Raw genomic sequence first — 23,798 nt, 5'->3', positions numbered from 1 at the left:
CTATGTGGGCCGCAAACTTTTATTTTTGATGCAATTAATCGTGATTAATCGATTCAACAGCCCTAAAACAAATATAAAGTGCTTCAAAATTAAAATTAAGTGTGACTGATTGTGTTTGTAGGTACACATACAGCACCTTTTCAGAGTGTTCACTGTGGTGGAGGAGTGCAGACACGTAGTGTGTACTGTATTGCTGAGAGAACATCAGCAATGGTCGATGAATCTCACTGCACTGCACAAGGCTTCAGGAAACCAGCTTCCCAGAAGGCCTGCAACGAGCACCCCTGTGCCGAGTACAGTGCCGGTCCCTTTGGTGATGTATGTAGTTAATTAATATCGACACATGCTCTCACACAGGTGTTGCTCTGTTATTTCTGACTTTGATTGTTGTTCTATTCTCTTGATTCCTCCAGTGTTCGGTGACGTTTGTTGAGGGACAGCAGACACGAGAGGTGTTCTGTGTCGGGGGCAGAGGAGAGCGCATCCCTGAGCACCACTGCAGAGATCTCACACGTCCACATGATGTCAGATCCTGTCAGAGGCCAGCTTGCCACCAGGTTTTTAGATACTATATAAATGATTTCAGCCTGGTGAGAGAAGGAAGGAGAGGAAGAGCGTAAAGAGCGTAAAGGGCGCTACAACAATCAAAAGTACGAAATCACACATAACTTGACAGACAAGATGCTTGTCTTATATCAATTGGAATACCTAGGTTTTTCGCTTGATCGGAACCAAACCAGTGCAGAAAAAATATCTGGAGAGTGAATATAATTAATTATCAAAAAAAAAACAACGTTTGTTTTCGACTCACCGTTGCAGAGGGACACCAAAACGTTTGAAAAATGTGGAGGCCACTTTTCATAAAACATCTATAGCTTTTTAACAGAATTAGATATTCTGAGGTGGCATGAGTAAAATTGTGCCATCTGGCCACTGTGTTGTGCTATGATAAGGCAAAAACATAAAAATGGCTATAACTATGCATCCGTTTGTCCGATTGACTTGAGAATTCACATGCAGTGTCTGTCCAAATTATCATGGCTGTCTATGGGCATGTTCGTGTATCTCGAAAAACATGGCCGCCATCGGCCAGACTTGGTGGGCCTGTTTGACTCACGACCCTAAAGGTCTGTGGAAATTTTGAAGGAAATCAGTCCCTGGGGGGCCATATCGCATTTTGTATATTGTATATTGCGCGACTTTTTTCACATATGCACAAGGTATTCATATCATGTGATAGATCTCCTCATTCTAAACAACTTTACCAATAGGACCACTGCTGTCAATCAAATTGTATATAAATTATTAAAGATTATTTTAAAAACCTATTTTTGTGGGCTAGTTCCAGTTTTTTTTTTTTTTTTTTTTTGCTGAACCTCAAGAAAACCACTGCAGTACAATTATCTGGACTCACTAGATCAATAATTATCAAAATAATGTTGAACTTTACCCTTTGGGTAGCTATAACGGGGTCATTTAGAAAAGGGCAGTCAAGTGCATGCAAAAGCCTATATCTCCAAAACGAAAACTCAGAACTTCACAAAAATAGGTGAGCACATGTGGCATATGATTCTAAACAAGCATGCAACTTTTATGGAGATCAGACCATAGGTGGCACTATAACTGTTAAAAAACTTTAAAAACCGTGTATTTTATTTTGCACTTTTTCCTAAATTGCCTGTATTCGCTGTAACTGGTCTTGTCCATCTATGATCTACATGCTTGCTAAATAAAACATAACTTCTTTTTACACATGTGCTTAAAAGCCTTAAAGTGCTTGCAGCTATTACTTTATGAAGTTTATTCAGTCTTGAAGGGAATCATCATATTAGTCAAACTAAAATAAATAAATACACTTATAATCCTTATCCTAATATATTATACACAAAACTGTACACAATTTAATCACTTTTGTCACAAGACTTTAATTTTGAAAATGCAACGCGTCATCGCCACTACCGGAAGTGAATATTCGTTGCACATTTCTGTAGCTGCTCTCCGTGATTAGCCGTTTGCGGTTGCTACAGCATTCATCGCGACTTTTAGATACCAGGACCAGATATGGTAAGTATTTCACTTCTGTATTTTGTATTCTAGTGTATATTATATACGTTTGCCTAGTCAGGAAGTCGTATTTCGTCGGCTGCACTGACACGTTTTAGAAATTATTTAAGTGAGTGAACGCGCGCGGCTAGCAGCAATGTAGCGAGATAACGTCGAGTATTCACGAAATGAACGAGTTGTGAAGTCTGCTGTAATATTTCTAGACTTCACTCTACAAAGTTAAGCACTTAATATAAAGTATGACTTAAACTTGTGTTTAAATTTTCTGTATTTGTAGGAAGCGTTTAGACTGTTTTGTTTGGGGGAGGGTTGGAGTTCAACAGCTGCTGTTTTCAGGGTCTTATGTCAGAGATTCCGTTTGAGTTATATTTAAGTGTACTTAGTTCATATGCCAAACAGGCTGGATTGAATGTCAGATTAAGATGACATCCGTTTGAAAATATTAATCTCATTGTTAGGAGTCAAAGCTCTGTTGCTGGCAGTAGGGGGCTCCACATAATTGGGTCATATCTGGTATATGTATTTATGTACAGTGTTTTTACGTCTTTTTGCTCTCTAAAATGTGTACACAAGTCAAAATGTTTGTAGTATGTATTTACACTTGCTTTTTTCCATCTGATTTTCAGTCTCACACAATTCTGCTGGTGCAGCCCACCAAGAGACCAGAAGGCAGAACATATGCAGACTATGAGTCTGTCAACGAATGCATGGAAGGTAGAATAGTTATTTTGATTATAAAGGGCTAGATTAATGTTATGAACAGTTCTAATGCAGAATTATTTATTTTATCTCTAATAAAAGGAGTGTGTAAGATGTATGAAGAGCATCTGAAGAGGATGAACCCCAACAGTCCCTCCATCACATATGACATAAGTCAGTTATTTGACTTTGTGGATGATCTTGCTGACCTCAGCTGTCTTGTGTAAGTAAACTAACACAGCATCTGGAACACAAATCACGTACAAGGGTACAAATGCTTTGAACAGTGTAGTAATTTTCCTGTTCTCTGGTCATTTAAACAGGTACAGGGCAGACACACAAACCTACCAGCCCTACAACAAAGACTGGATCAAAGAAAAAATCTACGTGCTGCTGAGGCGTCAAGCCCAGCAGGCGGGAAAATGAGTGTAAATGGCGGAATTATTTCTAATGCTAGTCCCCAACTCTATCAGAACTACGCTACATCACAGGACAAATAGATGAGCCAAGTGGTGAAGTGATGCCGCTTAGTTCAGATTTTGTTGAATGCATGTCTGTTCAGTCAGTACGCATAGAGTGAAAATATTTTGCATTTTAAATTACATTTTTGTAACCGGAGTTAGGGACTTGGATATTTATCAGACTAAAGGGTAAAATTGGGGGAGGGAAAGGATTCAGGATTTTTTTCAATCCCTCTCAATTGATGTTTTCTTTTTTTGTTGTTTTTTTAAATTGTGGTTTAATTGTTCTTTAATTCAGTGAAGTAAAAAACGTACACATTTCAGATTATGGAGACGGTTCAGAGTCATTTTATATCCCAACTTTTGTCCTCCGTGCTGTTACAGATTTTGTTGGCCCTATCTGTTTTGTGTATGTTTCCAGTAGTCACCACTGGAAAATAATAAAAATCTTCTCACACAAAGTTTTGGTGGCAGTACGGTTTTTTTTCTTTTTACATACACTAATGTTCAAAAGTTAGGTGCCAGTAAGATTTTTTGAAATAATGAAATGCTTGTATTCAGCACAGATGGACTAGATTGATCTAAATTGACCGTGAAAACATTTGAAGTGTTTCAAAAGAGTTCTATTTCTGATAAATACTGTTCTTTCCATCTTATTCATCAAAGAATACTGAAACAAGACTATAGAAAAAGATTAAGCAGAACTGTCTCAACAATGATAATATAAAATGTTTCTTGAGCAGCAAATTGGCATTTTAGAATGATTTCTGAAGGATGTGACACTGAAGACGGGAGTAATGACTGCTATAAATTCAGCTTCATCACAGTAATAAATTACACCTTAAAGTATATTAAAATTGAAAAAAATATTTAATGATACTCCTACCTGGTTGTGTTTGAAAACTTAAATAGATGCTTCAAAATTTTGTATCCTGACCATGACTAAAAATTAGATTTTAGTGAAAATTAGAATTCCAGATAACAACATCTTTAAGGAACATAGGGAAAGGTTCAGTCTAAAAGCAGCTGGTGTCTTCTGAAACAAATACGAGTAACATTATACAGTTCAGCATGACCGTCCTGTTTTTCAACTCTCAGTCAGCAGCACACTGTACTGTGGCATGAATGTCCGATTTATCAGCTGCACTGTTAATTGTTCAGACAAGAACTTGCTGAACAAATTCTTCTCTGAAATACTCTACTTTTGTACCTGTAGTACAAAATAATTTCTAAGTTCATGTTATTCCTAGGGCTTTTGTTATGATTTGTTAAAAATGTGATCAACATTTGTCTTGTAATGAAGTATTAAAGCAGTACTTAGCAGTAATTGAGTAATTACTGAGACCTGTAGGTTACAAGTACTTTTTGGCCTGATATTTGTGATTATGTTTGGTGCTCGTATTTGAAACCGCAAACAGTTTCTTTCTGTTCTGTGGGTTACATGATCCACTGAGTAGTTTCAATGTTATTGGAAACTACTTAACCTGTGAGGAAGTGCATGCATTCTGTTTATGACAGTTACTGGGCAACTAAGGAAACAGCTGAGGTTGAGCACAAAACTTTAAAGTACCAATAAACACAATAATGCTAGATAGAAGTGTAAGATAAAGCTGCAACAATTTTTGTAACAGATTTGGAATTTAACCCCAACTGGCATGGCCAGTCTAACTTGATCTGTGCTTCTTAGCCCAATTTCTGAATGGGAAACTGCAGTGTTTATCGCACACACACACACACTTGTGATTTTTATGGAAACTTTATATATATATATATAAAGGAAGTAAAATCAATCCCTAACCCTCAATGGGGTGAAAGCAGATTGTATGAAAACATAAAATTTGATTGCACCAACTCGCCAAAACGTAAAATAGTAATCAACTGCCATGACTGTGTTGGTCCATCTATTTGCACCATAAAGTCGTGACGTAACAGAAGAAGCAACAGATCTTTTATTCCATATTGTGATGTACATCAGAGTAAAGCACATTATCGGAAAAATGTAGGATGCAATTTGGTTCCATCCATCTGTTGCTGATTGGATGGAGGCAAAAATTAATTTAAAAGTTTGAGGTCAGTTGTAAGAAAGGAGTGGGATTTAAGCAGACTAAATGATAGGAGAAGTCGGTCGTTTCACTGGAAGATCGAATTATGACATTTTGATTAAAAATCATGAGGTTAAAATAAATAAATGAACCAACACACACACACTCACATGAATGGATAAATAATTCACAATAAGATCATTAGGGTGAATTTAGTAAACATAAGGTGAATTTTCATTTCATGCTGACTTTAACATTTCCAGGTGATTTTTCTAAATGATTGATGATCATTTCTGTTCACATAATAGATGGGCCTATACTTTTAACAGAGGCTGAATTCAGAATCTCTCATCCTGCACATACCACATAGCAACAACCCACAACACACTAGCAACCACACAACAAAGCCCTGGTGACACAAGCACCTTAGCATTTGTGGTGGCGAGTTTTGCGTGGACGAGCAACACTAAACATGTAGTTAGTAAGTCATTTTTATAGTAAGACAAGTCAATATTTATACAACCATGGCTGGTTGACCACATTGGCTATGATATTATAAGGACTTTGTTTACTTGGTTAACCCTGTTCCAAAGCTGAGACTGGACCGGTCGACCAGAATAGGTACTTATAATGACTGGAATTAATGAAACTACAGTGTTCTGTACTTTGTTCTCGGAGACAAAAACAACAGTACAACTCTACACATCTGCATTTAATTCAACAGAATGGCAAAAACAGTATGATGTTTATTCTCTTTACGCGTGATCTAGCAGTCATTAGCTCACGGAGCTGCGAGTTTTCACGCTTACTTTCGCCCTCATTCACATTCCTCTCCATGTCACTTTCCTTGTTACCGGTAGTGAGTGAATGTTTGGTGTTACGAAACACCAGTCTGTCTGTGCTGGTCATTTTGGCGCACTGTGTCTTTAAACTGTGGTGGCCCTGCGCCTGCAGCACAGGAAACCCCGTAGCGGCTTTCTGAGGGGACCCAAGATGGCCGAATCTTCACAGTGGGGCTAATAATTACTTTTCGTCAAGACGCTGCTATTTCATGGTGCTCGACGGTCGCGTTGGCCATTCGCCGTCCCGGAAAGTGAAACAAGCGAGTCTATTCTTTTAATTACATCGGGGAATGTTTATCTCTGTGTGAAGAGACTGGTCCATCCGCGGCCCTTAGCCAGAATATGGCGGAATACTTGGAGAAAATATAACGTTAGCTTAGCTTATTATGAACGCGCCGCTTTATACACGAGTCTTCCCGCCTTTTCACTGACCGCTCGCAAGTATAATGATCGAATAGAGTTATCGGTACGTTTTTGGAGTTCATCCGCGCGCGTTTCGAACACTTCTGGGTTAAAATGACTCGCGCGAGGTGATAGCCTGCTAGCTGAGGCGCTAGCTACGCTAACCCCGTTTGACTGAATTAGTCGCAGCGTTAGCAATACCTGGCTAGCTTAAAGTAAAGGGGCACGGAGGAAAATAAACTCATACTGCGTTCGTGCTCTGGCTGCATGCTTTTAAACTAATTTCTCACCGTTTCACGGCCTTTAGAAACGGAGGAGCGTTTTTCGTCGTTCCGTTTATAAAAAGTTGAAAATATTGAGTATGTTGTGGAGAGTCTCGGCTGCACACAGCAGCTAGCTGACCATCGCTAGACTGGTCAGAATAATTCTTCTGGACTGCATACGTTTACTGTGATAGACCCCACAACAACATACTGCATCAGCTTCGCGACAGCTTGCCAGTGAATGCCGTACATTTCAGCTTGAAGTTGACAGCTGATTCTGTTGCACCTTGCAAGCCGACGAGGACGTTGAGATTTATTGAATCAAGGGCAAAAGCCTGCTTGAGAGTTAGTTGCAAGGATGACTGACACTCGTAGACGAGTAAAAGTGTATACTCTGAATGAGGACCGCCAGTGGGATGATCGGGGGACGGGACATGTGTCATCCGCCTACGTGGAGAGGCTGAAAGGCATGTCTCTCCTGGTGCGCGCCGAAAGTGATGGTAGGTTTCCAAACGCTACAAAGACGATGTACAGGGCCACTTTTCGTTGACTGTGCAAGTAAGATGTGCCCGTTCTTTAAAACAGGGTCACTGCTGCTGGAGTCCAAAATCAACCCTAACACCGCCTATCAGAAACAGCAGGTGCGTTTGAAATGTTGTGACATTTTGTTGACAGAGCTCATTAGTGTTTTTGTGAACATCATTCGTAATTATGTGCTTCTTAATGTCTAGGTTAAAGGTCAAGGACACATTTATCTTATAAAGATGCAAGACATCACAGGTGAATTGGGAAAATATGACATTTTAGATATCATCAAGCTTCCATAGTTTATCACAGTAAAATAACCCTGTTAAGCCTGACATGAAATAATGGTCAGAAAAGCCTAATTATTTAAAATAGAACAGTAATAGTTTGAACCTTTAGACAAGGTGATAAAAAAAAAAAAAAATTCAGATTTTTTGGATACATCAAGCATTTGTGGCTCATCAGAGATTTTATTCAGACTGAGGCCCAAACTGGGAACCCCCCCCCCCCCCCCCCTGAATTTGCTGTAGGTGTTATTTGTACATCAATATTTATATGGACTAAACATAGATGCAGGTCTGATAGCTTGTAATCTAAATCGATGAGATTTTTATAACTATTGCAGACTACTTGCATAAATGCATATCAGTTTTCACTCTATATCTTCTAATAACATATCTTAGTAAGATGATATTTAAATGCTTAGTTTTATGATCAGAGTTCTATATTTTTGTTTATGGGGTGCAAAACATAATGCCATACAATGAATATTGAGAGATGTACAAATAAATGTTCCCCAAACGCCTGATGTATCATGTTTGATACTTTCATTTTAACATGGTTTTTCTATAAAATTATGAATGGGTAGTAAAGTAAACCTAAGTTACTTCAGTTCATTAAAATGTTCATATTAAAATATTACAAAAAATATCACAGCAAGAGAGACAGAGGTGATGGTTGTCATTTTTAGAATAATACCAAAAGGCCTTTTACTTGCTAAAAAAAGGAAATTATCAATAAGGTGGCATGTTGAAGATTTTGTACAGCAGGTTTTTACTTTTGATCTTGTTGATAATTTAGAGACATACTAAATTAATTTATCTAATATGAGACAATAGGCTTTTAGGGTTAAGACAGTTGTTTTGTATTACAGGTGTCTTGAAATGTTATGTTTAAGTATACAAGTTATGAATTAAACACTCATTTGCATACATTTTCAGAACAGAAATCTCAATATTGGATAAAGCACTTCACAAGTCAGAAAATAGCCAGTTGTTTTTGGAATGGAAGAAAGAAAAAAACCCTCTGTAACTTTTCAGAATAAAGGAATGAACCTGGAAAGATATGTATTGTAATTGAAATCTACAGGCTCAAAAAGATAAGGTGTAATATCATAAACACTTAAATTTGTATTTTGGATGTTTTCTTTCTGCTAAAGATATTATAGACGCAAAATAGCCCACAATTGACCTGTGCATGAACAAGCAATGGTTTTTGCTGTGGTCTCTTGCATTAAACTGTAGATCCCTGTATGATAGTGCTTGTGTATCACTTGCTATTTTGGTATTTGTTCATGTTGTTTGTGTTTTGAATTTGAAGGACACATTAATAGTATGGTCCGAGGCTGAAAACTATGACCTGGCCCTCAGCTTCCAGGAAAAGGCTGGTTGTGATGAAATCTGGGAGAAAATATGTCAGGTGATTATGCCTGAGATATACATTTATAATATTTTCTCCAGGTATGTTCTGCTTTATTCTTAAAGCCTTTATTTTTGTGTCTACAGGTCCAGGGAAAGGACCCCTCTGTAGACATCACCCAGGAGCTGATAGATGAGTCTGAAGAGGAGCGCTTTGATGACATGTCCTCTCCTGGTCTCGAACTTCCGCCATGTGAACTCTCCCGGCTGGAGGAAGTGGCTGAGCTAGTGGCGTCATCCTTACCTTCTCCGTTACGGCGGGAAAAACTGGCCCTGGCGCTGGAGAATGAGGGCTACATCCGCAAACTGCTGGAGCTGTTCCGAGTGTGCGAGGACTTGGAGAACCGAGAAGGCCTGCATCACCTCTACGATGTCATCAAAGGCATTTTCCTCCTCAACCGTACTGCGCTCTTCGAAGTCATGTTCTCCGAAGAATGCATCATGGATGTGATCGGATGTCTGGAGTTCGATCCTTCGCTACCCCAACCACGGCGGCATCGCGAGTTCCTCACCACCACGGCACGGTTTAAAGAGGTCATTCCCATTTCAGACCCGGAGCTGCGGCAGAAGATTCACCAGACGTACCGGGTGCAGTATATTCAGGACATGGTGCTGCCCACCCCCTCTGTCTTTGAAGAAAACATGCTCTCCACCCTGCACTCCTTCATCTTCTTCAACAAAGTGGAGATTGTTGGCATGTTGCAGGTGGGTTTTCGTACTCGACCATGAATATGTGACCAGCTGTGAACTTTGCACATTGGCGGTTGAGTTGAAATGCTGGGGCTAAACTAGGTGAAGGAAGCTGTAGATTAACTTCTCACGCCGCCTTCTAACATTATATCTCACAGGTAACGTACGCTGTCAGGCTTGCTATGTGTCATTGTGGCTTTTCGACAGACCAGCATCAGCATCGTCCCTCTCAAATTCATTGCATCCTCAGCAGAAAACCTTGTTTGCAGAGAATGCAGTGAATACGTTTCCTTGTTTGTGATGCGGCTAATAATATTTCCGTTTGCATTACCTGAGACCATCTCATTGCTCTTGATGGGATGCACATGGTGGGCTGTACTTTGGTTCTTTGATTTAAAGGTCATATATGTCTTCCACACTAACACTAATGGTCTGCAGATCTAGATAACAGATTTAAAGATAACCGTTCTAACTGCTTGTACTATGTACATTTAATAATTTAGTAGAAAATTGCCAATGGTATTTGCCTCAATGATGAGTTTCAAGAATATAGTAATTGTAGAGTATTTATTAATGCATTGCCAAGTCAGAGTGTTTGAAATGACCTTTTCATCATTAAGTATTTCACTTTTTTACTTACATTAACTATTTTCATTCAGTTGTGACTATTAAAAAGTTTTTCATGGAAATGGTTCGATACGTGCTTCTCACCTAAGCCTTACAGTGGAATTGTTTGATTCTGGGATTGGAGGTAGGGGAGGGGGCTTGTTGCCATGGAAACAGCACCATCATGTTCTTTAGAGCCATATCATGTGATGTCACAAACGCTTGGCAGGCATGCTGGATGATTATTTTCTCCAACCTCCAGACAGCTTCAGTTCAGTTTGGTTGTTTGTGCATTTTTGCAGATAAATGTGCTTGTTTTGGCACAATATTGTTTTAATATTACCATATCCCATTAATACCTGGATGTAATCTCATAGATGTTGAATAACCCAACCATAGATACTAAAAGCTTTTAGTGATGATTATCTGAGCAATTCGATCTACTTTCCCATGGCTGTGTAATTGCAAACTATGTTTTGATTCACTTGACTGGTTCCCCTTTTTGGGGGGGGGAATCTTATGTACATGACAGGTTGATGCAGTAAAATACAGTATCAGTCACATGTCTAACCTTGATGATGATGTGTATTTATCAAATATGTCACCCTCATTCAGCTAGAGGTCAATTTATGTTGCAAAACCATTTAAAGCCTCTCTGTGATTCACAGCTTTATGGTGAGCTCAAATGACCTTAGGATAATGTATATAGGCAACTTTAAATGAACCTTTATCAAGAACCAGGTTTTTTGTGCCGAATCTGGCTGAACAGAAATATTTATGGTCTCAGTTCACACAGTGTGCTGCATGGATGCCTCATGCTGTGTATATAAAAAGTTTAGTTATGAGAAGATTAATGTGAATACTGGCATAAAAATATTTTAATATCTAACTTGTATTGTATAATTGTATCCAATATTACATTTTCTAGTGTCATTTGTTTCAAAGCATTTATAAATTAGTTTTGTGTGTGTGGAGATATATACAAAACTAGTAGTAACCAGAACTGATATAACCAGATCTATCTATTTCTTATGCTTTTATTTTCAGGACGATGAGAAGTTTTTGACTGAGCTCTTTGCACAGCTAACTGATGAAGCCACAGATGACGACAAGCGGCAAGAGCTGGTATGAAGCAGAATTACTAATGGATGTGTTAACCTCCTACTCGAAACAATGGACACAAACAACATTTATATTGTTTGTCACATTCAGGTAAATTTCCTGAAGGAGTTCTGTGCGTTCTCACAAACGTTACAACCACAGAACAGAGACGCATTCTTCAAAACGCTGTCCAACATGGGCATCCTGCCAGCGCTGGAAGTTATTCTTGTAAGATATACTTGCTATTCTAAAGAACAGATTTGCTGTCAGTTGTCTTGTTTTTCTTTTTATAATTTTAACATCTTTACTAATGATCTATAGTATTGTATTTCATGGAGAATGGCTGCTACATTTGGAACTGTCTCTAACTTCAACTTTGCTCTCAATGAAGACTGTAAATTTAGCTTGCTCTTGCTGTATTTATGAACGCGTGTGTGCATTGTGTTGAAGGGCATGGATGATGTTCAGGTGCGTGGAGCAGCCACTGATATCTTCTCTTATCTGGTGGAGTACAACCCCTCCATGGTGCGAGAGTTTGTTATGCAGGAGTCTCAGCAGAATGACGATGTAAGTCACATGCCTACTGACTCTTGTGAGCCTTCCAGCTACCTGTCTCTCTCATTACTTGTCTATATTTTACAGGACATTCTGTTGATAAATCTTATCATTGAACATATGATCTGTGACACGGATCCAGAGTTGGGTGGAGCCGTACAGCTAATGGGGTTGCTCAGGACACTAGTGGACCCAGAGAACATGCTGGCAACTGCTAATGTGAGACATGTTTTAATATCAATATATATTTGATTTATAGTACCACCTTGTCATTGTCTCTTGTCAGAATTTAGCGAAACATGCCTCTTCTGTTTGATTCCTTGCAGAAAACCGAGAAGACCGAGTTCTTGAGTTTCTTCTATAAGCATTGTATGCATGTGCTCTCTGCTCCGCTTCTTGCCAACACCACAGAAGAAAAACCCAGCAAAGGTAATAGATTTTTTACAAGTTTGTAGAATGCATGCAGACTGAATGTGCAGGCAGCCTTTTTGAATCATTTCTCAATTTACATTTTGCATACCTATTTAAAGACGTGACCTCTGCAGACTAGAGGTCTTCTCGGGTCCTAAAATCCATGCCCGACCCGAATCACTTCTTGCCTGAACCCAACGTGCATAAATAGTTTTTTTAAAAAGATAGACTCGACCCGAGACAGAACCGATGAAATTAGACCAGAGTCCGACCCGACCGGACCCGAACATAAACGGCATTGACGTGTGCACAGCCTGCAGCCCCGCATCGGACCGGAAAAATCCCAGGGTGCTACTGACTGATTTGGCCGCTGCTCCATTACTTTCATTGTTTATTTACTTCACCTATTACTTTATATTTTTGCCTGCCTGATGGATACATGTTATTTCTGAGTTTGGCTTTTAATTGTAACCAGTGGATTTGAAATATAAATGTGATAGTTTTATAAAAAAAATTAAATCGATAGGTTCATAATTCATGGATTTGCTAGTTTTGTCTGCAACGTTAGCTACCTAATCTCCGGTAAAGGGGTTCTGCACACAAAAAAAGAAAAGCCTTGCATTCACACGCAGCGTAAAGCAAGGATATTATAGTTTAGAACTTTTAAATTAGTTTTTATTTTAATATAGTTTTCAAATTTACTATCATTTCAGTTTAGTTTTAGTTTCATTAATGGTTTTGTTAGTTTTAGTTTAGTTTTTATTTTGTGAACACATTTCTATTTAGTTTTTATATATTTTAGTTTTAGTTTTAGTAATTATAGTTTAACAGTGTTAATGGAACCCTTCCAGTGTAGAACAAACCAAGACATTTAATTTTAGCAAAGCTGAATGTTTGCAGTTTACAGTTAACTCTTGTGCAAACCTCTTAATAATGAAAATAAAATAATTCTTTACAATTCAACCAAAGCCCAAAATATGCAACTTATGTTTATACAATTTATTAATTCATATTCATATTAATTCATATTGTAATCTTGTTTAATATACCAATAGTTTACAAACAACAAGCTAATCAAGGTTTCCAGAGTTAGACCGTATCAGGCAGTTGAGTTTTAATCAGGGTTGGAGCTAAATTCTGCAGGACAATGGCCCTCCGGTGCTGGATTTAAGGAAACATGCCCTGTGTCCCAATGTGCATACTATCCACCCTATCTGCCCTAAATAGTATTAAAAATGACTAATATCATATAGCATGTTCTTTGCAATTGTCATTGAAATTCTGTAAACTTTATTTTTGTCCATCTGTGTTTTCAATGCATTAATTAGTTGGATCTTTTGCACAGAGAGCCACCGGTGCACATTATACCTACTTTATGTCCCGTCTCTCCCTCTATGAACGTACATAATAAGAAGAAACAATCTAAAATGCTTTGAAACCTCATACTACTCAAAAACAAATGCGATATGGTGATTTAAATGATGTTTGCACTTTACTTTGACGAGCCGCACACGCTTCAGATGAGCAACGCAGTCAATCCCGTTCTAAAGCCCCTTTTACACAGCACGACAAGCGCTGAAAACACAGCGCGGCTATTGCTCTCTCTCACTGTGGATGAGCTTTATACAGTCAAGGCGGTGCTCGTGTCATGCACTCGAGGCGGACGAGTCAGCTCATCCAAAAATGTTAATTCTGTGTCCATTAACTCACTCGCATGTTGTTCTCGCACGTCAAGCACGCTTTTAAACGTTCGTGTGCTGTAAGGTGTGCATTATTATTTCCCATGTTATAGCCCGTCTTTTTTTATTTTTAATCAAAAACGCATTCTTAGGACTCAGCTCACGTGCATGAATCGCTCTATTTCCCTAAACATACACAGGTCTGATTTTCTGGCACAGAACGAACACGATTATTTATTTTTGCTAATTATTATTTTTAGTTAGTTTTTCAGTTACTGTTGTTAGTTTCGTTTAGTTTTAGTTTTTCATTTATTTAGAAATTTTATTTCAGTTTACGAAAATATTTTTTGACCAATAGTTTTAGTTTTCGTTTACAAAAATAACCTTGTTGTAAAGAAGTGAGTGGATTTCCTGATGGATCTCATATCTATAAGATGGATCTCTGAGGTTATAAAACGTGTTCCTTTTTTACGTGCGTTTCTCAAAAATGAACTTAACTTGAACTAGGGATGTAACGATTACCGGTTTGACGATAAATCATGATAAAATTCCCCACGGTTAATATTACCATTTCATATTTTAATTATCATTAAAACCGTATTCGATTACCGCGATCTGAACAACTCAGGATAAATAAATACTGTCCAGCATAAAGCAGAGTGTAACAGTGTTACGAGCGCACGGCAGCAGAGTAAGTTAGTTTCATTCTGAGTGAAAACAGGGCGGAAAAGCTGGGAGGTTTTAAAAGAGTGCTGAGGGAATTATACAATATCACACACCACTTTCCCTTCCCCTTATTAATCAATTATCATTTTGACTTAACTCTTTTCTTTAAAGGCTGAAATGTGAGGTTTACCTTTTATATGAAACTTTTTCAAAGCTTTATTTGAACATTTACATTATTTATTTGAACATGCTATTAAATTGTTGTCAGTCAAGTTGTCATTTAAAATCCAGACCTCACTGGTAATGTTATTGTTTTAGTGATTATGCAAACAAAAAGTCATTTTATTTGCTGTTTGTTGATTTTTAAGTATAAAACTTGGTGAAGTGATTTATGTATCGGTACTTTTTGAACATCTCCAGCACATTTTAACAATACCGTGATAATACTGATAACCGTGATAATTTTGGTCACTATAATCGTGATGAGAAATTTTCATACCGTTACATCCCTAACTTGAACGCACAAGTAGGCTACGCATCCGGGAAAGTTTAAAAGAATTCGGGTCTAATCGGGTCCATTTGGGAAAAGCACATTTATTTTAATAACCCGAGACCTGAGGCTGCTAATAGTGAACCCGACCCGTGTCCGAGGCACTTATAGAAGTTTTGGACCCAAACCCGCTTTGGTCTCGGGTCAGGTCTCGGGTTTTCGGATCCAAGTGGACCCGTGAAGACCTCTACTGCAGACTTCTCACTGTGTGTGTTTGTCTTGTCAGATGATTTCCAGACGTGTCAGCTGCTAGCTCTGATCGTAGAGCTGCTCACTTTCTGCGTGGAGCATCACACATATCACATAAAGAACTACATCATCAACAAAGACATCCTCCGCAGAGTACTGGTGCTCACTGCGTCTCAACATGCTTTCTTAGCCCTATGTGAGTATATGCACGCACACACACAAGACTTAAACCACATGTGAAACTGAATATTCAGCAGGAAATATTGTAGGGTGGGTTTTGTCTATTAAGGTTTTATTGAAATGTGGAAAAGAGGCAATGATGTTACTGATCAATATATTTTCTATTAGTGGAGAACTTTTTTCTGTTTTTATGCACTGCTGTATCTTGAAGAAGAAAATCAGGGTCCTTTGGTTTTAATTGCTAACAGAATGAAAGTAAGGTTGTTGATGTTTTTTTTAAATGCTTGTCCGGTTGGGCCAGTAGCTCAGATTACTAATTGCCCTGCCAACATTCTCACTTGCCCTGAATGAATTTAAAAGTTTCATTTTATATTTAAATTTGAAAGGTTTGCATTTCTTTGCATTAGGGGTGGGCGATATGGGAAAAATATCATATCACGATTTTTTATAGAAATATCACGATTCACGATTTTTATCCCGATTCTTTGTTAGTTTTACTATTTTGGTTTTACAAGTTGTCTGAGCATTACAGCCAAACTAGAAAGACAAAGATGCATGGCAGATATTTAGGCCAAAGTGGGTGAAGATAAAAAATCTTTGTCATTATTTTATTTTTCTTATTAAAAAATAAGAACAAAGATACACATTACAAATACACATAATATACAAATAAAACAAACAGTGCTTTATTTTCAGGTACAATAGGTGTATTTAGCAGAGCATTCAATGAAATTGAATGAACAAATATAAAAATAAAACACTAGATAGACTGATTCCTAAAGCAACTGTATTAAAGTTTTTCAGTCAAGAATAGTGAGGGATTTTTCTCTGTGTTTTGTTGTTTTGTTAACGTTAAATGAATAGTTCCCCCACAAATTAATATTCTGTCATCTGTCTGTCAATTCTGTCATAATGTTGTATTTTTATATCATCATTTACTCAAAAGTTGTTTTAAACCGGAATGAGTTTCTTTCTTGTGCTGAACATTTATAAATGCCATTTTGAAGAAGGTGGAAAACCAAACAGTTGCTGGTCCTCAGTGACTTCCATAGGATTTTTCTTTCCTGCTATCAAAGTCAATGTGGACCAGCAACTGTTTGGTTTTCCACTGAGTAAATAATGACAGAAATTCAATTTTAGGGTGAACTATCCCTTTAATGACAGTCGACAGCATGTTTAGTGTCCTGTCCCTTTAAGAGCTGCACGCATCTAATATACAGGCACGCATCCGTTTCTCTCTTAACTATTTACTTTCATTTTAGAGATAACCAACTCAGTCTGTATGTAAACCTTGTGTGTTTTGACAGTATTAGCGCAAAATATAACTTAGTTGAGTAATCAGGCGCTGTTAGACAGGCTTTTTAGTGCGTGCTTCAGGTGTATCCGCTCAGAACAAGCGCACGTCAGACCAGCGCGCGAATTAAACATTTAACCAGCAAGGCTTGTATGCAAATAATGTACTTTTGCGATGGCGAATAAGTGCAGTGTCCTGTCTGAGTAACTCTACTGCTGTATGTGGTGTTGTACAGTACATAGAGACGGCGGCGCCAGAACTGTATTTGACAATGTGCGCGGTAGCGCGATACTACGATATTTCTTCAAAAGCAGATCGTGGAGACATTTTTATCGTCCACGATCAAAAATCGTCATATCGCACACCCCTACTTTGCATACAATATTTACTCATTCCATCAAATGTTTTTCAGAATAAATTTATAAAGACTGATTTTTATCCCATTCTTACATTACCAAGGTCTTATCCATGTGACACAAAGATTATTTTAGTTTTATTTATATACTGTTTATATGCTGTTTTAGTTATTTTAGTTTTAAATAGTTTTTTGTATTGTTTTTTTATAAATGTTTATTTTTATATTCTGTTTATTTTTAGTTTAATTTTTAGAACTTTTGTTGTCATTGTTTTTATTTTTAAGTTTTAGTTTTCAGTTAGTAATTTCAGTAGATCAGCTTAAGTCTATTTTAATTAGATGCCAACATTTTTTGTTTAGAATTTTTTAGATGTTTTAGATTTTAATCAAAAATTTAATCACTTTAAAAAATGTAATTCATTCTATTTCGGCTAAAAAATTTAATAGCTTTATTTAATGATTACAAAATTGGTTTGATGAACTTGGTTGTATTTTTGATACTGAAAGTATGGCAAAATGTGGGAAGACTGTAAACTCCTAGACCAGGGATAGGCAACGTCGGTCCTGGAGTGCCGATGTCCTGCAGAGTTTAGCTCCAACCTTGAAAAAACCCTCACCTGCCTGTAGCCCTAGTAATTCTGAAGACCTTAATTAGCTCGTTCAGGTGTGTTTGATTAGGGTTGGAGCTAAACTCTGCAGGACAGCGGCACTCCAGGACTGACGTTGCTTATCCCTGCTCTAGACTTTTAGATAAGTAGATCTGGACAAATGACAGACATGGGGAATAATTACTTGCTACCATCACAGTGTTCTGTGTTATTGACTATGCGGGTTGAAGGCTGTGATGCTGATCCATTTCTATTATGAATTGCTCTGCTGATAATGATTACTGTTACACTGTTATTTCAACGCATGCCAAAGAATTCTGCATTCAATGCCAGCGGCATTATTAACAAGCACTAATTTATTTTGGATAAACACCAAGCATGCAGTACTACCCTGCTGACAGACATCAATTATAGCTTGGCTGTTAAATCTCTCTGTACCTTTCGCACTCATTTTTCTTGTCTAGGTGCTTTGCGTTTCATGAGAAAAATCATTGGGCTGAAGGACGAGTTTTATAACAGATACATAATGAGGAACTTCCTGTTTGAGCCAGTGGTCAAAGCTTTCCTCAACAATGGATCCAGATACAACCTCATCAACTCAGCCATTATAGAGATGTTTGAGTATGTCAGAGTGGTGAGTACATTTATCTAATCATCAAATCTCGTAATGTTCCTGAACACACACCTTGTTTATTTTGTGTGTAATTGCTGTGTTATGTGTGTAGGAGGATGTGAAGTCCCTAACGGCTCATATCATAGAGAACTACTGGAAGGCCCTAGAGGATGTAGACTATGTTCAGACGTTTAAGGGACTGAAGCTTCGATATGAACAGCAGAGAGAAAGACAGGACAACCCAAAACTTGACAGGTTAGTGGTCATTTCAGACCATTATTGTTATATGGATCTTCCGATGTTGTAAAATTATTATTTTTATTATTTTATTTTTTTCACAGCAATTCCCAAATTTGTATTGAACTGTTTATAAATTATATGATTTAAAGTCTCCTTATGGTTTGTAGGCAAAAGAAAAGCTCTGTGGTTTAATGTTTGACCGCAATAATATTAGTATTTTAATGCAGTGCTGTAAAATAAAATTATTATTATACTCTAATTGTTATTATTACTCATTCTCTAATAATTTTAAAAATGCTTCACTTGGAATAATCATTTATTTTTTTTTTAAATCAAATAATGCAGTGAAAAATCTAATGTAATGTTTGTCATGATGTGAGCTGGTTAATTGTTTTTCATCACTACTGTATGTTACTATTTGTTTCTATTAAAGGACATTGATCTTGACATGAAAATAGCCATAGATGCTGGCATGGCAATCTAAAAAAAATTATTATTACTATTTTTGTATTTTACAGTACAATAGTATTTTTATAGTAATATATTTCTAATTAATATTTTATTAAATTATAAAAAATCAATTATATATATACGTATTTAATAATTATTAAAAAATATTTCTCTTTTCACAGTGCAGTAGTATTATTATATTAATATTTCTTGATTTAAAAAAATAATAATGCATTATTCTTACTCCTATTGTTGTATGGTCATTTTGAATAGGCTCCTTTTAAAAACTATTTTGTGAATGTGGCCTGAGACTGAAGTGGAGAGAGATAAAAAAAAAAAAAACCTAAAGGTATTGGGTGAATTTTATTTTTCTCCCTATATCCTCATGCTAAAGTAAACTGTAAAGCCACATTTTAATGTTTTTTAATAATTTAATATTTAATAATATTTTAAAAATGCTCCCACAGAGGGGTTTGCATCTTTGTCACCTTTATCACCACTAATAAGTTGACTCTTACAATTCCTTTTTTGGATTGGAATTTCTTGTGCTTGTAATAGTTACTTTTATGTGGAAGTACCTTTTAATGAATGTGTTTTTTGTCTTCATGCTTGTCTCCAGTATGCGGTCGATTCTGAGAAATCACCGTTTTCGCCGGGATGCGCGGACGCTGGAAGATGAAGAGGAGATGTGGTTTAACACAGATGAGGAAGACTTGGAGGACGGTGAAGCTGTGGTGCCGCCCTCAGATAAGATGAAGAGTGATGAGGACCTGATGGATCCTATCAGCAAGTTCATGGAGAGGAAGAAACGTACGTTACTGCTACATGCAGACCGGCATAATGTTGATGAAAACTACTATGATCCCCTATTTGATTGCAAAATGCCACTGACATTGCTTATTGAGTTTTGATTGTTGAATTTTTTTCCTCTCTCTTTTCCCAAGTGAAAGACTCGGAAGAGAAGGAGGTGCTGACAGGGAAGGCGAGCCTCTCAGGACGGCAGAGCCCCAGTTTTAAACTCTCCTTCTCCAGCTCCCCAAAGCCTAGTCTGTCCTCTCCCCCAACCGCATCCCTCCACCCCGGTTCACCTGGTTCTCCAAGTTCTCCCGGGACAGGAGCCCGGAGCCCCCCCCCTACGGCAGCTGTCACCACTAAGGTAATTCTGCAGATTCCCACAGACCCAACAAAATCTCAAATAAGTCTTTCTTACCGGTTATTTATTTTCGATGGCGTCTCGCTCCTATTCCAGGGAGGTCTGGTGGGTTTGGTGGACTATCCCGATGACGACGAAGAGGACGAGGATGAGGAAGACGCAGACAGTAAAGAAGAAAGTCCTCCGCTGTCCAAGAAGTCCAAGCTGAGCTCCTAAAGCACTCCCTCGTCAATCAGCACAGTCATACTCAAAGGGAGCTTCATCCAGAGACTATTGCAGTGCTCAGCCTAGAACTCAAAACTGAAACAAAATGAATGAATACACACATGAATGGATAAATGAACGAATGCAGCCCCCCGCAGGAGTCCAAGGGGCGCCATGTGAGGAACGGAGAAAGGGAGAGCAAGAGAGGGAGAAGATACGGTCACAGAGCGAAAAGGTGAATGTCTCCACGTGGAGTTTGTCCAAGTGCCAATCTGCAAGAAAGAGAGAGAGACTCGTGAAATGTACGGAGAGATCGAAGACAAGATGAAACTGGTCTGGATAAAGAATAATAAAAAAGGATTTAATAAGACATGAATTTCGACAAAGCTAAAATTACTGGGGGGTAAAAAAAGACCTCACACAGTCAGTCAGTCACTCGCAGACACTCAAACTGTTGCCCCACAGAGCGTCCCAGGCTTGGACCAGGACACACTGCCCCCCCTCTCAGGGAAGGATCTCACATGACCCGAACTGGGCCAGCCAATCCACAACCACCACTCACCTTTGCTGACTCCATCTCCATTTCTTTCTCTCCTTTCTCTCAACCCTTTTTTTCTGTTGCTCTTTTTTTTTCCTCTCAATTTTTTTTTTTCCTCTTGTTTTCGAGTTTCTAGGGTCAGACGGGACACTAGGGAGCAAAGAAGTCTGGGTCGTCATTGTTTAAGATGTCACCGTTGTTCTCGTGGCTCAGCGGAAGTTCTTCCTCTTTCAAAGCCAGCAGTTCCCTCCTTTTTCTTAATTCTGTTGTTCTCCTCTCTCATTTTTTTAAATGACATAAGAGACCTGCCTTTAAATGTTCAGGACGATTTCAGCCGCACTTGAACAGGTTTTTAAAACCTCAGTGGGGGGAGATAGTTTTACCCTTTTTTTGCCCTTCAAAACTGCAGATTTTTTGGAAAATTTGTAAGCCCGTCTTGATTAAAGATTGAGTGGAACTCTAGATGTGATCGATTTTTGTCATATCTTCATTTTCTTTTCTTTTACATGTGTACTCTTAGTTGTTCGGTATATTTGGGACCATTAAAAAGATCTTTGCTGTAGTAGATCTCTCACGGTTGTGCTGGTTCCCTGTATCATGTCAACTGTGCTGATATTTTGTCTTTTGAAATGGGATTTCATCACTGAAATGATACTCCTGTCTGCTCGTCCGAATACGTCAGTGGAAAGTCCTGCCTCCTCTGACAGAGGCTTTCTAAACAACCTGCACACAATTAAAGATAAGTTTTTATTTTCTGAAATATCATGTTTCCCTTTGTACTTGAACATCATGAGAATGGAGCAATCGTGCACTAGAGGGCGTCCTTCTCCTTCACTGACATGCAAAAATAAGAGCCACAAGCAGGAGCCAGAGAGCAACTTTCAGTCTGTATACACTAGCGGTCAAAAGTTTGAAATAACAATGGTTATTTCATCAAAAATACAGTATAACCATTGTCAACGTCATTTATTCCTGTCACGGCAAAGCTGAGATTTCAGTATTCAGTGTCCCATTCTAATATGCTGGTTTGGTGTTGTGCTCAATCATTAATAATGGTTCTTATCAAATGCGTATTCAATTGTATTATTGAATATGCATTTGATAAGTATCATCAACTGTGTATTCATTAATTTTGTTGAAAAATGCAATATTAGCAGCAAAAACTATATTCCACTGTGATAAATGTTTCTTGAGCAGCTGAAAATTAAGCTTTGCCATCAAAGGAATAAGTAAAAATATGCTAAAACAGAAAATGATTATTTTAAATTGTTAATAATATTCAACATTACTGTTTTACTGTGTCTCTGTTCAAATAAATGAAGCCAAGTAAATGGTGATGAGAAGTATCTTTCAAAACATTTAAAAATGATTCCAAACTTTTGACCGGTAGGGTATTTTTTGCGAAAGTAATTTTATTTACCTACAAAAATAAGTCTGGGTTTCATATGACATGCTGTTGAAGATATTCTCATTTGCAAAAATGAAAGCAATTCTCAGCTTGCACAAATCAATCCTTGTCTGTTGTAGCTCTTCTCTATTTATGATTTTAAACATATGCTCTTCTGCCTCATCTCTTCTCATCATTGCCTGAATGCAATATGTCTCATCTTTGGAGAGATTATGTTCACATAAGCAACACGCACCTGCCAGTGTCCTGGCACTGACATCCCTTTTAATTAGAAATTTAACCATGACAAATCAAGCCACAGAAATGCTCTTAAAGAGTTCAGCTCATCCCCATCCGCCGCCAGTCAAATCCAAGAGCTGCTGGCAGTTCCTCAAAGGAGACACCATGCCAACATCACCGCACGGGCTGAAGTGTCTCCCTCATCGTGTGTGGTGGTCTGCGCACATTAAAGCTGTGTTTTATTTATTTGTTGAGGATTATTGGTCCTTTCCATTGGCATGTGGCAGTGCCAGTGTGCATGGAGCCGTTAGGATGTCTGTGGAGAGTTTCTACAGATGTGCCTTTTGATGTGAAGCCACCCAGCAACTGAGAGATCCAGGTCAGACCAGGAACTTTGGATGTAGTATACAACACATCAAGAAAGGGTTGATGATTTAACTGATTTGTTTTGACTATGACCGCTGAAAAGACTGGCTTAAACCAGTATGGTGTTGTCCGGGAGAACCAGCGTGGTGTTTCTTCTGAATCTGGATGACCTGGTTAAGTGTTGTAAGAAGCCTAAGCAAGTCGGTGGTCTGGTTAAATTCAATGCTGGTGATTTGTGTTGGTACACTAAGATTCAATGTATATTTTTAATGATATATATATATATATATGTTCAAAAGTGGGTTAGTACCTTTTAAAAAAAAAAAAAAAGAATTCTTCCAGCAAGGATGCATTAAATTGATCTAAAGTAACAGTAAAGAAATTTATAAAAACATATACAATAACATTTATATTTCAAATAAATGCCATTGCTTCAAACTTTCTATTCATCGAAGAATCCTGAAAAATGTATCATGCTTTTCAGCAATATACAAAATATTTCTTGAACACCAAATTAGAACATTAGATTGGTTTCTAAAAGACTAGAGTAATGGTTGCTGAAAATTCATTACAGGAATAAATGCAGTTTTAAAATATATTACCATAGAAAAAATTATTTTAAATTGTAATATTTCACAATATTACAGTTTTACTTTTTACTGAATTTTTAATCAAATAAATGCAGCCTTCGTGAGCATTAGAGATGTCTTTCAAAAACGTAACAAAAA

At 37.7% G+C, this 23,798-nt stretch overlaps 2 protein-coding genes across 6 annotated transcripts in view; both read left to right on the top strand.

Annotated features, from left to right (window-relative positions):
- LOC306879751 (enhancer of rudimentary homolog) overlaps nt 1–23,798 on the top strand; it is a 1,222,178-nt gene that overhangs the window by 852 nt on the left and 1,197,528 nt on the right. The window contains exons 3-7 of one of the 2 annotated variants that reach the window (XM_079432925.1): nt 122–318; nt 414–557; nt 2,691–2,778; nt 2,866–2,986; nt 3,087–4,070. In XM_079432925.1, the coding sequence (XP_079289051.1) occupies nt 122–318; nt 414–557; nt 2,691–2,778; nt 2,866–2,986; nt 3,087–3,189 (653 nt within the window). In that variant the 3' untranslated portion in view covers nt 3,190–4,070. Of the gene's footprint in view, nt 1–121; nt 319–413; nt 558–1,934; nt 2,065–2,690; nt 2,779–2,865; nt 2,987–3,086; nt 4,597–23,798 lie in introns of those variants that run through there. The other variant, XM_079432926.1, reaches the window with a different exon arrangement.
- Nucleotides 6,092–21,834, top strand: LOC306880686 (serine/threonine-protein phosphatase 4 regulatory subunit 3-like). Of its 4 annotated transcripts, XM_079434396.1 has the most exons (15): nt 6,092–7,273; nt 7,359–7,414; nt 8,898–8,996; nt 9,083–9,700; nt 11,339–11,416; nt 11,504–11,620; nt 11,843–11,959; nt 12,035–12,166; nt 12,274–12,376; nt 15,480–15,638; nt 18,344–18,513; nt 18,605–18,747; nt 19,802–19,992; nt 20,127–20,338; nt 20,432–21,834. In XM_079434396.1, exons 1-15 carry the CDS (start codon nt 7,132–7,134, stop codon nt 20,549–20,551), a joined length of 2,457 nt encoding a protein of 818 aa, XP_079290522.1. In that variant the 5' UTR covers nt 6,092–7,131; the 3' UTR covers nt 20,552–21,834. The 4 variants fall into 4 exon arrangements, with proteins under 4 accessions (XP_079290522.1, XP_079290521.1, XP_079290520.1 ...); XM_079434395.1 differs by having other exon boundaries at nt 6,239–7,273; nt 11,843–12,166; XM_079434394.1 differs by having other exon boundaries at nt 6,239–7,273; nt 20,127–21,828.

This window comes from Barbus barbus (genome assembly GCF_936440315.1).
Source record: "Barbus barbus genome assembly, chromosome: 14".
Classification (NCBI taxonomy): Eukaryota; Metazoa; Chordata; class Actinopteri; order Cypriniformes; family Cyprinidae; genus Barbus; species Barbus barbus.
Note: the sequence above shows the minus strand (reverse complement) of the source record. Positions and strands in the feature narration are given on the sequence as shown.

What these genes read in the sequence shown, in the direction of transcription:
- LOC306880686 (XM_079434393.1), top strand. Translation starts at nt 7,132, where the DNA reads ATGACTGACACTCGTAGACGAGTAAAAGTGTATACTCTGAATGAGGAC. An exon ending in GGTGCGCGCCGAAAGTGATG is followed by an intron (nt 7,274 to 7,358) that starts GTAGGTTTCCAA and finishes TCTTTAAAACAG; the next exon opens with GGTCACTGCTGCTGGAGTCC. An exon ending in ACATGCTTTCTTAGCCCTAT is followed by an intron (nt 15,639 to 18,343) that starts GTGAGTATATGC and finishes TTTCTTGTCTAG; the next exon opens with GTGCTTTGCGTTTCATGAGA.